A 14,610-nucleotide genomic window follows, 5' to 3' on the forward strand; every position below is an offset into this window, starting at 1 on the left:
AGCTCATAGCGGGGCACTGAGTGCCGCGCTATGAGCTTGTATATCTGCTATTTTTTAATAGCCCAAAGAAATCTAAAAAATTACACAGATGCGTCCCCGGTCTTAGTGGTTTAATATGCTGCACACACAGACTGGTACAGAGAAGAGGAAAAAAAAACGTGCCAATGAATTCAGAGGAGTCTTCAGCTTGGACGCACAGGACCGGTGGAGTGTGCACACACACACACACACACACACACACACACACACACACACACACACACACACACACACACACACACACACACACACACACACACACACACACACACACACACACACACACGCTGGTGTTTACGTGACCCCGTGTGCACAAGCATGCATGCGTTCTGTACTTATCTGTTGTTTCCCCTCTATACACAGGCTCTCTCAATGCTGAGTGACATGGTCACACACACACACACACACACACACACACACACACACACACACACACACACACACACACACACACACACACACACACACACACACACACACACACACACACACACACACACACACACACACACACACACACAGAGACGCACAGAGAATAGGATGGCGATTCTCACATCTGCACACCCACGCACCTAACAATAATAGGCAGTGGTGTAAAGCAACTAAGTACATTTACTCAAGTACTGTACTTAAGTACAATTTTGAGGTATTTTTTTACTTTTCAATTTTTTTTTTGTATTTCAAATTTTCGGCACTTTTCTTTTGTGCTACAAGCTCACAATTGTGAGCTTGTAGATCTGCTATTTTCAAAAGATTTGTATACATTTGTATTAAATAGTGTTATATACACTTTTAGTACTTTTAAGTACATTTTGATACCAATACTTTTGTACTTTTACTCAAGCACATTTTGAATTCTGGAGTTTTACTTGTAACAGAATATTTCTACATTGTAGTTTTGATACTTTCACTTTAAAAATGTGAGTACTTTTTCCACCACTGTCAAGCATAATGGAAAGTATAGAGCTGACATTTCCATTCATAGCAATGTTGTAGCCTACTTCTGTGTCAAAACACAAAGAGGTAATCAATCTATGGATTGAATGGCTACTTTGCGGTATCGATACTTCTATGGTGCAAACAAACACAAACACAAACACAAACACACACACACACACACACACACACACACACACACACACACACCCACACACACACACACACACACGTTGGACTCACTCAGCAGTATGATGACACAGAGCAGGATGGCGATGAGCGCTCCGGTGCTGAGCCCGGCGGAGCTGGCCAGGGCCTCGGCGTTGCACACCTCCATCTTGCCGTCGCGGTCGCACGTGCACACGCGCACCGTGAGCGTGCCCGTGCTGCTCTGCATGGGGTAGTCGCCGTCTGTGATCACCACGGGCACGAGGTACACGCTCTGGTGCAGCCGGCTGTAGCTGGCGCGCCGCGTCAGGATGCCCGCCGTGTTGTCTGAGGGAGAGCCGGGGCGGAGAGAGACATAACGAGGTAAATAAACGAGCTAATGAAACCCGATTCGCTCGCTGGACGTTGTTTGAACTTTCGTATTGGTTGAGGAGATGAAGTGTGTGTCAATGTCAATCCGAAAAACAACACATAAAATGAATGCAATGTGAGTGAGTACTTGTGTTACTACTTGTGGGGACAATTTGAGAATTTGAGAAGTAGACATTGTGAGGACAATTTTCCTGGTCCTCGCAATAGACTTTTTTTTTGTCTTGTATGCCTTTATTGATAGTAGTATGACAGGAAATAGGGAGAGAGACAGCGTGTCGAACCCACGACACGCTGTCTGGCTGCTTTGGAAATGTTTGATTTATGGTAAAAAAAAAAAAAGTGAGCTATGCTGTGATCACACTTGCAGATACAAAGATAAAGTCTGGCATTCATTTTCAATGGAAGCCAGCAACATGAAGATACAAAGCTAAACCCGACATGTGTAGCTGTTACAAAAGGAGCCGCTAAGCTACTGGCTTCAACCTCAGATACAAAGCTACAAAGCGACAGGTATTTCGTGCGTTGTAGGCTATCTTTGCATCTTTTGTATCTGCCAGTGTGAGCGCAGCATCAGGCTTACCATTAGGAAAAGATTCCGGTTGCATTTAGGGTTAGTGCGTGTGTGTGATGTGAGTGTGCGAGAGAGAGAGAGAGAGTGTGCTTGTGTGTGTGTGTTTGCGTGTGCGTATGTGTGCGTGTGCGTGTGTGTTTGTCAGGGACGTGCACAGATAGACTCTAGGAGGTGGTGCTAGAGCACCTGCCCTTTGCCCTCTTGACCAGAAGTGCCCTTTTGAAAAAAAGAGAAAAAAAAGTTTTTTTTCTTCAGTTTACAGCAGGGGTCTTCAACAGGGGGTCCGGGACCCCTAGGGGGTCCTCAGAGTTACTACAGGGGGTCCGCCAAATCTTTATGTGATATGATTTTTATTTTTACCTTAACCACTCGAAACCTAGCATCCCTTTTCTGAGGAGAAATTTAGCCAAAAATAGCAGATCTACAAGACCACAACGCCTCACAGCGCGAGGCGTTGTGGGCTTGTAGATCGGCTATTTTTGGCAAAGAGGTAGGTGTGTAGAGGGAAAAAAGAGCAGACCAAGTAAACAAAAAAAAGTATAATTTAGTTGAGCACCTGCCCCTCAAAATGTCTGTGCACGCCACTGGTGTTTTTGTGTGTGTGTGTGTGTGTGTGTGTGTGTGTGTGTGTGTGTGTGTGTGTGTGTGTGTGTGTGTGTGTGTGTGTGTGTGTGTGTGTGTGTGTGTGCGTGCGTGCGTGCGTGCGTGCGTGCGTGCGTGCGTGCGTGCGTGCGTGCGTGCGTGCGTGCGTGCATGTATCTACCTCCATTGTCCCGGACGGTGAAGTTACTGCGGTAGGTCCCCTCAGGAGCCAGGCTGAAGAAGAACTTGTGTCCTGTGGACGGTGTGTCTGCGTCCACGGCGCTCACTGTCTGGATACGCTGTGAAAAACAGCAACAACGACGCTCATTAGCTGACATACTTTCATTTACATTTACACTCAGTTAACAAAGTGAAGGTTCATAATGATGCCATAGATGCTATCTTTTATGAATCCATTTCTATTCCGTTAAACATTCTATAAAAGCACACTTGTATTTATGAAAAGTCTTGTACAAATGTAGCAAGTTTGTCAATCTTGGATGTGCTTTATAAATAATAATAATTGATTTGAGCAGAAATGCTGGCAATCAATGACGTCAAAGCAACTTTGTCATCATACACGTCTAAAGTACGCTTTATGTATTAAAGGAGGAGTTCACCCAAAAAATGACTTATTTTCTATCAATTACACACCGCATGAAGCCTTGATTTCATGGATTTATTTTTGTTTTTCTGGCATTCATAAGACAATAATTTAATGACCGTGTGTATTTGCGGTAGGACACACAAATAATCTACTTCGTGTCTCCTACCGGATACATTAGCCGGTAGGAGACGTGAATCAAATTATTAGCTTAGGAATGCGAGAAAAACAAAAAAGAATCCATGGATTCAAGGCTTCATAGGGTGTGCAATTGATAGAAAATAAATCATTTTTTGGGTGAACTCCTCCTTTAAAGTACTAAAGTACATTTACATATTCCTTTCAATTGGTGTTTTTTTCATTGACAGGTTACATTTCAGGTGACATTTATACACTCTGAGTTAAATTAACACTGAGGATTCTACTCTGCCTGCCTTGTTCTCCTTATTCTTGAGCTGTTACTTTTCCACACAGTGAATGCAAAGGGGACAAAGTCAACAAGCCTACGGCTGGTACAAACCAAGCCGCTGTCGGGCAATCGGGCAGTTGATTAGCGTTGTATAATGTGCTGTGTCTGTCTGTGTGTATTGTGCCATTGGTGGTAGCCAGGCATTATTGGGGCCCGATCACCAGATTCAAGGGAAGGGAGAGCATTTCACTCACATTTTACCCTGTGCAAACAGGAAACATGTTTTGGAGAGCAAGCACCGAGAGTGAGAAAGATAGCACCAGAGAGAGAGAGCGCAATTATTTCAAGGAGGGCACTCATTGATGTCTGTCCTCTTATCACTCATGATAAGAGGACAGACATTTTTATTTGTAGTGGTTGATACAGCTCCTGTCGCAAATCAAAGCTCACGGACCACCATCATAACTCTTCGCTTTCGCAGTTTAATGTCAAAGTCAATTACAGGAATGAAACTCACTTGTACAGCCCTGCCCACTACAGGAGTGAACTCAAACAAACTACATTCATAACAGAGACATACATTTTTTTGCGAGGGGTTGGCTATAACGTATTACATTATTCATCGAGGTTTTCACCCAATATTACTTCTTGTCACGCAGGCACCAGTGCCACCAGCGCCATCAGTGCCTGATGGTCAGCTGTAGTCTGTGCAGCGTGTGTTTGGACGTGAGACTTTTAACGTGAGGCATCGCCACCCAACGTGATGTCTCACACGATGAGACACCCACCGATGTCACTCGACTTGATCTCCAGACGTGGTCAAAGTTAGTCAGGACAAGACAGCGTGGTCTGCAGAGGCCTTTAGAGCTTTGCGCAGGGCTATTAGTGTCTCTCATTAAAACCAGTGGATGCCTCTAGCCAACGCACTGCAAGGTCTTGACAAGGATGTTAGTGTCTCTCATTAAAAACAGTGGATGCCGCTAGCCAACGCAAAAGCAAGGTCTTGACAAGGAGCCACAGCAATAATTATCTTGTTGACGCAGTGGATTTGAGGATTTTCTCCAGGATTGCCAATGCATCCTGGCACATACACATTAACACACATACCTGCAGACTCGCGCGTGCACGCATGCACACAGGCACGCACACACACACGCACACACGCGCGCCCGCACCAAACAAACGCATAAACAAACACAAATACATCCAGAGCCTGGGGGGGGTGTGTGGAGGGGACGCGCCTTGAGATCAAATAATGATGAATAACAATGACAGACAGATAAAAGGGCAGAACGGATGAAAGGAAGAGGGGATGACAGGATGGAAGGATGGAAGGCTGATGGGGATGAGAGGAGACCAGTGGCAGCAAGCCATCTTACTGAGGAATGGCAGAACTGACACACAGTTCTCTGTGTGTGTGTGTGTGTGTGTGTGTGTGTGTGTGTGTGTGTGTGTGTGTGTGTGTGTGTGTGTGTGTGCGTGCGTGCGTGCGTGCGTGCGTGCGTGCGTGCGTGCGTGCGCGCACATGTGTGTGTGTGTGTGTGTGTGTGTGTGGTTATGCATATTTATCCCTTAATTGATTTGTGCAGCCATTGTATACAGTACTGTATGTACAGTTCATGTGTGTGAGCCTGTGTACGTGGTTATGCACAATGATACTATATATACAGTATATATTTTTTATTGTATTAATACATTATGCATGGCATGTTGCTGAATATGTGTATTAGTTATGCACATTTGTCTAATGGTTTATTTATGCATGGTCTGTGTAGGTATATAGTATGCATGGGTATGTGTACATGTATGTTCTATTGTGTAGAATGCGTACTTCAACTGAGTGTGTGTGTGAGTGTGAGTGTGAGTGTGAGTGTGTGTGTGTGTGTGTGTGTGTGTGTGTGTGTGTGTGTGTGTGTGTGTGTGTGTGTGTGTGTGTGAGAGAGATTGAACGTTATTCTACAACGTTAAATTGCATATGAAAGCCCCCATCAGCCTCTTTGATGGACTGGTCCATCAGGGACCACAGAAGACGACAGGCTACGTAACCAGGGAGCGATCAGCTTAGCACTTTGAAGCAGTAGAGTCACAGTACTTATGTGTAGTTACACATCAACAACTCTCCCCATTGTCACTGCATTTCTTAACCCAGTGGTTCTCAAATGTTTTCCTGTCAAGGACCCCCAAAGTAATATATATTTGTCCGCCAACCCCCATTTTAAAATATGTTGTGCCATGGACCCCCAAGCAAGATAAAAGCTTTCAAGCATCGCAACGCCACGTGAGCTTGTAGGTGGGCTATTTTCAAATAGCCAATGTATATAGTCTTAAAGTTAAAGTCGTTAAGTTGGTTTACGTCGTTACATTTTACTACGGACCCCCTGGAACCCCCTCAACGACCCCTGGGGGTCCCTCCCCGGATCATCACTTTGCGAACCACTGTCTTAACCACTTGAAGCCTAGCAACCCTCTTCTGGGCATGTCATAATAGGCGAACATTCCACGAAAACAGCAGATCTACAGGCAGATCTGAGCTTGTAGATCGGCTATTTTCGGCAAAGAGATTTGGTGGAAAGGGGAAAAAAGGACAGGTTGAAGGATAGAACCCTGGGGAAACACAGTCTACGAAGTGGCTTGACTTTTCTAAGCTCACACCAGGTTAAGCACTGCGAACTGTGGGAAATGTGCCACTGTGTGTGTGTGTGTGTGTGTGTGTGTGTGTGTGTGTGGTCAGTGTGTTCTGTTTACCTGTCCGGCCTTCGTCCTCTCACAGACAAAGGTCTCGTAGACGGTGGCGAACGTGGGAGCGTTGTCATTGATGTCCAGCAGTCGTATGTGGACGGGAACATGGCTGGTCTGTTGATGGTTGTCTACAAAGCAGAGGGCACAAACTGATTAGTTTACATCATGAGCATAACATTCTAACATAAACGTATGTCACTTTTACAGTAACATATGGTAGCTAGATACATATTTACGGCTATAAATATTAATCACTTCCATGGCAATAAAACAGATGATGTTTTAATTGGCAGCACTTAAATAATAGTCAACATCATTAGCGTTTATAAGAAACTGTAAATCAGTCTAATTTTATGATTTTTCTTTTTTTTTAAGGAACCATGCTCTATAGTGCAGTGGTTCTCAAACAAGTGTGTGTGTGTGTGTGTGTGTGTGTGTGTGTGTGTGTGTGTGTGTGTGTGTGTGTGTGTGTGTGTGTGTGTGTGTGGGGGGGGGGGGGGGGGGGGGTCAGAGAAGATAAAGTAGCTGTGTGCTTTAACTGGCGGTGACCAGAGATGGACACACAGAGACACCATCTTCCTCCATCTTAATCAGCACCACCCCATTGACCTCAGAAAGGTCACTGAGCGCTTGACCCCACAGCTCTGCTACTGCCACCGCATCAACACATTCATCTTCATTCTACCACGTTGACGGCCTCTTCTTTTCTCTCATTCATGCCTTAATTAAGAATGTTCCTTTCGTTCTGTTTCAATTCTTGTTTCTTGAGCACATACTCGGATTTCTGTCATGTTTTCATTGCTGCTGGCTAAGCCCATTGGCGACGGAAGGAGCCAACCCATTTTCAGCTGTCGAGCGTGCTCATATTAGTGCTGCTGGCTGTTTTTAGAAATTGTGTATATGAAATTTTGACTGCCTTCCCAGACTTTAGTGTCATGCCAGATTATAGATACTAAAGACCGGTCCAGGCAAGGAAAATGATGATGTACAGTAAGGTATTCCAGACTTCTGCCAAGTCCTACTGCATGAACACATGAGCAAGGCATAACACTCCTACCCATTCACTTACTGTAACGTGCATTGGATTACAGCTAAAGGTAGAAACAATTACATCACATCATGCTACTTATGCAAAACAGCTCTCTAAACAGTTTCACACAGCATTACTCTAAATCAGTGTTAACCAGCATGAACCCTATGCGCCCCTATTCTGGGCATTTCATAACAGGGGAACATTTGGCCATAATAGGCGAACAGCTTGTAGATCTAGACTATTTTCACTATTTGACATACAACATAGTCTATAGCAGGGGTCTTCAACCTTTTTCAGGTTAAACCCTCAATATTTTGTCACTTGACCGTTGGCTCTGTACTTGGTCTGCTCTTTTTCCCTCTACTCCAACTCTCCAAAAATAGCCGATCTACAAGCGCATAACGCCTCGCAGAGCGAGGCGTTATGTGCCTGTAGATCTGCTATTTTCGGCTAATGTTCCCCGTCACACAAAGATTTTGCGGACCCCTGTAGTAACCCTGAGGACCCCTTAGGGGCCCCAGACCCCATGTTGAAGACCCCTGGTCTATAGGGGTTTATGTGGCTGAAAGGCAACGAGTGTAATTCCGCTGTGTGCCGCACTTTGAACTCCATTTGCCGTTATCATTACTTACTATACTCTGTGGCAATGACCGATATGTTGTGCCAGGCGTTCTCCTCTCGGTCCAGAGGTCGCAGCAGGATGACCGAACCGTTCCCGGCGTGGACGTCGAACAGGCGGTCCATGTCCGTGCGCCGGTCGATGGAGTACCTGCAACAGCAAAAGTAACACAGTGTTACTCTTACCATCTGAATATTGACCGTAATGGAAGGCAAAGCATTGGTCGACATCAACGTACGGGAGTAATGGAATGATTCTGTTGAAAATCAATACCAAAAAAAAACTCAGATGGAGGTGGGGGGGGGTCATTCTCAGGCTCCCAAATGGGATTGGACAAATTAAAACCCATCAGCAAGGTACTAGTGTTTTCTTGCTATGCCAAGGCACAGATGAATCAAAGAGTGGAGGAACCATTTGAGAGATTGAATCAGGCCACTGCACAGGACTGTATGCCGCCGCCTTCCATTCTGCCTCCTCTCTCTCTCTCTCTCTCTCTCTCTGCTAACCTTTTTCCAGTCTTTTCAGAACACTGTGATTTGGGCTGCAGAGATGCTTGACAAGATGTTCTCAGTGTCCGTGGACTGCTTTATATCCTCCTTCATGTGACTGCTCATTGAGCTCTCTCTCTCTCTCTCTCTCTCCCCCTCTCTCTCTCTCTCCCCCACTCTCTCTCTCTCTCTCCCTCTCTTTGAGGAGCCGGTAGTTGCTGAATTCACTTATTCTCGCTCACAGCACTACACAGATAAAAGCACCGAGCCTGCCTTCACTTCTCCCTTCTTACCGCGCCAATTACAGCGGAGTCAAAACAGCCCTGTGCACTGGAGAGACACGAACACGCCGCTGCTCTGGCTCCAAAACGCCCGGTGTGTCAAAACGTTGGGGGTGAAACCGCTGTTCGTTTGGTTACATGTTTGTTGTCAATTATTTCATTGAAGAATGGCTACATGGTTCTGTAGCGCCATTCCGAGGAAGAGAGAACAGTGCTCGTTTGTAATCTTCACTAATCAAAATATACAAGTGCACATATGCAGGAACACAACCGGGTCTGCACACACACACACACACACACACACACACACACACACACACACACACACACACACACACACACACACACACACACACACACACACACACACACACACACACACACACACACACACACACACACACACACATACACATACACACACACACACACACACACACACACACGTACACACTCACACATTGTCTTAATTACTTTTCTATGGGCTGGAGTCTAAATGATCCTCTAAGGAGGCTTCATCATAATTAGGAAGCAGTGAACAATAAAATAATAAGTCAGTGTGACAACGTGGATAGATGGTACAGTCATGTGGACAATGAGCTAGCACAGGAATAATTGCAAAGAGGTGTTTGTGTCCCCGTCGCGCATGTGTGTGTGTGCGCGTGTGTGCGTGCGTGCGTGCGCGTGCGTGTCCCCTTACTCTCTTCAGTATGTGCTCCATGGTTCCATGCTTGCTTTAATTGGAATGTGTTCCCTGTCAAATTACCTGGCTGCAGTGTGACGAAATAGAGATCGACTTCCCGGCGTGCTTTTTCCACCTACAGTAACGCTCATTTCCCTCTCCACATATTTTAGATCAACCACTTTTAAGCTGGCGTTCTTATTTTCGGCAAGAGTGGTGCACGATGGGTATAGTACTTCTGGCTGATGTACATGAATGATAACGACAGGAACCAACAACAAAAACAGCACTACACAGCGTGTTGCAGTTAATTTAGTTTTCACTTTTTTTTTGTATACTATTGGGAAGACCATTTAAGCTATTATTATCATCATTGTTATTATTATTGTAAAATTACATTTAACCCATCCAAACTATTAAAGGAATAGTTCACCCCATGAAGTCTTGAATTCATGGAGATTTTTTCGTTTTTGACGCATTCCTGAGACAATAATTTGATGACCGGGTGTATTTCCGGTAGGAGACTCAAAGAGACTCCTTGAGTCTCCTACCGGATACATGAGCATCTCTGATGCGTCTCCACGAATTCAATGCTTCATGGGGTGTGTAATTGATAGAAAATAAGTACTTTTTTGGGTGAACTACTCCTTTAAAACAGCAGGCAGCCACCCTGCGGTGCTCAGGGAGCAGTTAGAGGTTCAGTGTCTTGCCCAAGGACACGTCGACAGACACGAAGCCAGGAGGAGCTGGGGGATCGAACCGGGGACTTTCTGGTTCCCAGATGGCCACGCTCTATATGCCCTCTGGTCTATACTCACTGGCGCCCATTAATAAAGACATTCACATCTGTTTTGTAAAGTAGGTAGCACTGTGGCTGTGAGCTGGCGTGCTTGCTTGCCAACACACAGTGCACTTAATGTTTGCAGTGATTTATCCAACTGTCCAGTATACTGTAGATTAATGTTAATTGTTAATTAACTTAGCCATTTGTAACTCAGAGAGTGTACAAATGTAAGTAAATGGACCCTTATTTCTCCTAGTGTCTGGTATACCGTAGATTAATGTTAACGCTTAACCCTTTAAGACCGGGAACGCATCCGTGTCATTTGAGATTTCTTTGGCTATTCAAAAATAACAGATATAGAAGCTCATAGTGCGGCACCGAGTGCCGCACTATGAGCTTGTAGATCTGCTATTTTTTTTTTAAATCATGAAAAGTTGTGCAAATCTTTGAATATATATATATATATATATGTTTAATGAAATACGTTTTTGCTTCTGGGGGTCCCTGGAACAACATATGTTGAGATGGGGGTCCGCCGCCAAATACATATCATTTTGGGGGTCCTTGACATGGAAAAGTTGGAGCACCACTGATATAGCAACATAGGTTTTTTCAAAAAAATCTTTTGATTTTGAAGACATTAAATGTCTTCAAATATATTATTATATTTTATAATAATATATTATATTTTTTGAAAAATTGAAGATTTTTCAAAAACAGCAGATCTACAAGCTCATAGCGCGGCACTCGGTGCCGCGCTATGAGCTTGTAGATCTGCTATTTTTTGAATAGCCAGAGAAACCTAAAGTGACACAGTGACGCGCTCCCGGATTGAATGGGTTAATTAACATAGCCATTTGTAACTCACAGAGTGTACAAATGTTACAGGTCCGTTTGCTTGCATTTGTAAACTCTCAGAGTTGAACGAACACCGTGTTTTATTATCATCACTTTGCTCCCATGGGAGGCTGTTGTTGCTTACCGGACGGGGTGGCGGGCGGCGTCGGGGTCCGAGGCGCTGACAGAGCCCACGGCGGTCCCCACCGCCGCGTCCTCCTTCACCTCCATGGTGTAGCTGGCCTTGTCGAACGTGGGCGGCTCGTCCACGTCCTCCACGCCGATGCGCACCGTGGCCACGTCCTTGGAGCCCGCCGTCAGGAAGCGCACGTCCGTCTGGGCGTTCTGCACCTGGATCTCCACGGTGTAGGAGCGCTTCCTCTCGAAGTCCAGAGACTGGGGTTCCAAAGAGGGAGCCAATGGGAAGAAAAAAGTACTTAGATTTAGTATTATTATTATTAATAATAATAATAATACTAATAATAATGCATTTTATTTATAATGCACTTTACATTTTTGCGAACCTCAAAGTGCAACAGTGTTTAAAAACCACACCCAGTGTGAAGAGAGTGGTGCCTTTCATGAGTTCATTTCATTAAGCTATTATTAGCCTAAGACTGCTTTAAAATAACTTTATATTGGCAGAAACATCTTTTAAATATTTGAACTCACTTAAGTTACTTTTAAGCGTGCGTGTGAGTGTGTGTGTGTGTGTGTGTGTGTGTGTGTGTGTGTGTGTGTGTGTGTGTGTGTGTGTGTGTGTGTGTGTGTGTGTGTGTGTGTGTGTGTGTGCACGTGTGGTATTTTTACTCAATTTAGTAACTTTCAAGTGCTTTGACTTAAATTAATTACTTTTTACAGACTTTAATGACTTTAAAGTATTTTTAGTAATTTTAAGTACTTTAAAATGTTTTTACTGACTTTTACGTGTTTTTACTCATTTTGACATCTTTTAAGTATTTTTACTCATTTGAAGTATTTTTACTCAAAAGTGTGTGTGTGTGTGTGTGTGTGTGTGTGTGTGTGTGTGTGTGTGTGTGTGTGTGTGTGTGTGTGTGTGTGTGTGCGCGTGTGTTGCACTCCTGTTTGTGTATAACTAGTGTAAACTGGTTGCATCTTTGTGTTGTAATCAGCCGCAGCTGTTGAGGCCGTGCTCAAACGGACGGACGGACAGACGGACGGACAGACCCACACACAAAGTCAGTCCTTGGAGTGGCTAGCACCACTCAAAAACCTTGGCATAAAACAGCAAGGGCAACCAAACAACAACAAGCATGGGACCGTACTAGGCTAAAGGGTCAATTTAAAAACTAGGCCAGGGCATAGAAATTAGGGCATTCATATTATTTAGTAATACATACAGCACGCCACCATCAGCACCAAATATCTTGTTCACGCTGCCAGTAGGCCAAGGAAGTAAATTCCAGAAATGTTTTCGTATATTGTGACTATTTTTCACATTCATAATAACCTCATAATCTCAGATTCACCGTCTCCCACTGCCACGCCATTACTAGACCCTGTCTTGTTAGTTTCACAGTGTCTTTAGCAACAACAGCAGGAGGAGTTATTATGGTCTAAGACTGAGTTCCAGCTAGTCCAAGGGCGGTGAGGGATTTGGTAATGATAAGGAATGCATTTTGTTGATCTAATTAAATAGTAACGCTGATTAGGTTTTCTGGTGTAAACAACACCTATGCTCATAATCCCGGGAGCTCTGGAGGCAGATCAAAGGGAAAGAAAACATAGCCGTTAACTAGAGTGTTTTAGAGCTCGGAGACAGTAAAAGGGTTAAGAGTTAAGGACCCCTCATGCATAGGCACCCACACACACACGCACGTGTGTGGGTTGAAATGCATATATCCTCTATAGGCCTACATATCCCCACAGGCCCGGCCATCCATGCACATATTACACATAATTAGGATGAGAAGATCAAATTATTTACACAGCATGTGTGCTCTTTGTCTCGCTCCCACCTTGGATGTGTCTTTTATCAACACACTGTATAACCAGGACGTCTAGAGATCCAATTTGCCTCATGATGTGTGTCAAACACAAATCCATCGAGAGACAGCGAGATCCAATACCGACCTCGACGTTGCCATGCCATCGTCGAAACGCTACTGACGGCGTCGGTAACGTCGCGACGCAACCGACCGAACAACCGACGGTCAGTAGCGTCGCGACGCAACCGACCGAACAACCGACGGACCGACCGAACAACCGACGGACCGACCGAACAACCGACCGAGCCGCGGAGTCCTTCACGCACCAGGCAACGTCAATTTCCATCCGATCCATCGACCTTATCTGCGCTCTTCTGGCGCAGCCCCCCCCCCCCCCCACCTGTCCCCCCCACCTGCGTGACCCCCCCCCCCCCGGGACCCCCCCCCCCCGGGACCCCCCCCCCCGGGACCCCCCCCCCGGGACGCCCCCCCGCCCAAGGGGTGGATAGTAATAATTGTATATTTTGCGCATTTGATCCAGAGTAGTTGAGATTTGATTCGGCCATATCTTTCTGAATGTAACTTGTATTTTTATAATTGTATTTTTTATATGATCTGTAAAGTTTATATTTTAATTTGCTACCAGGCATGAATTCATTATAATTTATTATATATATTTTTCCTTATTTTCTTTCTTTATTTACACGTGCGTAATAAACGAAGCATTTTGAGATTTCATCCGCCCAGATCTTTATGAATTTTACTTGAATTATTATAATTTTAATGTTTATATGATCCGTACATTTTATATTTTCATGTGGTATCAGGCATGAATTTATTTTATTATTTTATTTCATGTATTTACATGCGCGCAATTACACGCATCTAACTATTGGACTCAGCTCTGGGGACACGGTGCGGCTGCAGAGTTTACCTTGCAACATATATGATAGAGCAACTTAAGTGCCTGCAGAACTTAATAATATAAGCACACTTATTCTCCAGGCAGACAGACAGAAACAGTCTGTCTGTCTGTCTGTCTGTCTGTCTGTCTGTCTGTCGGTATATTATGTTACGAGCGACCAGAGTCGCTGTCCTGGCGGAGACCGCGGAGTCCTTCATGCCACCAGGCAACGTCAATTTCCATCCGATCCATCGACCATATCTGCGCTCTTCTGGCCCCCCCCCCCCCCCCCCCCCCCCACCCACCGGGACCCCCCCCCCGGACCCCCCCTCGGCCCAGGGTTTCACTCCTAATAATGTTGTATTTTGCGCATTATTGACACAGAGGTTGAGATCTGTCATTCATTTCCACGCGCGTATACGCACGTATCTATCTATCTATCTGTCTATCTATCTATATATCTATCTATCTATCTATCTGTCAATTAAACTATCATCTGTCACAAGGGTTTTCAGCCCAAGGACCCCCTGAGAGAGAGATGAAGCCGGGACCCCCTCTATATAAGCTCACAACGTCTTGCGCTTTGAGACGAGCTTCTAGATCTGCTTGTGGA

At 44.9% G+C, this 14,610-nt stretch overlaps 1 protein-coding gene across 1 annotated transcript in view; it reads right to left on the reverse strand.

Annotated features, from left to right (window-relative positions):
* Positions 1-14,610, reverse strand: part of cdh6 (cadherin 6) — an 85,190-nt gene that overhangs the window by 5,117 nt on the left and 65,463 nt on the right. The window contains exons 7-11 of the mRNA XM_084057514.1: positions 11,290-11,540; positions 8,086-8,222; positions 6,427-6,548; positions 2,850-2,967; positions 1,219-1,470 (exon numbers count right to left, since the gene is read on the reverse strand). Of these exons, the coding sequence (XP_083913640.1) occupies positions 1,219-1,470; positions 2,850-2,967; positions 6,427-6,548; positions 8,086-8,222; positions 11,290-11,540 (880 nt within the window). The remainder of the gene's footprint in view (positions 1-1,218; positions 1,471-2,849; positions 2,968-6,426; positions 6,549-8,085; positions 8,223-11,289; positions 11,541-14,610) is intronic.

Source organism: Gymnoscopelus microlampas (assembly GCF_963454915.1).
Source record: "Gymnoscopelus microlampas genome assembly, chromosome: 5".
In the NCBI taxonomy this organism is placed as follows: domain Eukaryota; kingdom Metazoa; phylum Chordata; class Actinopteri; order Myctophiformes; family Myctophidae; genus Gymnoscopelus; species Gymnoscopelus microlampas.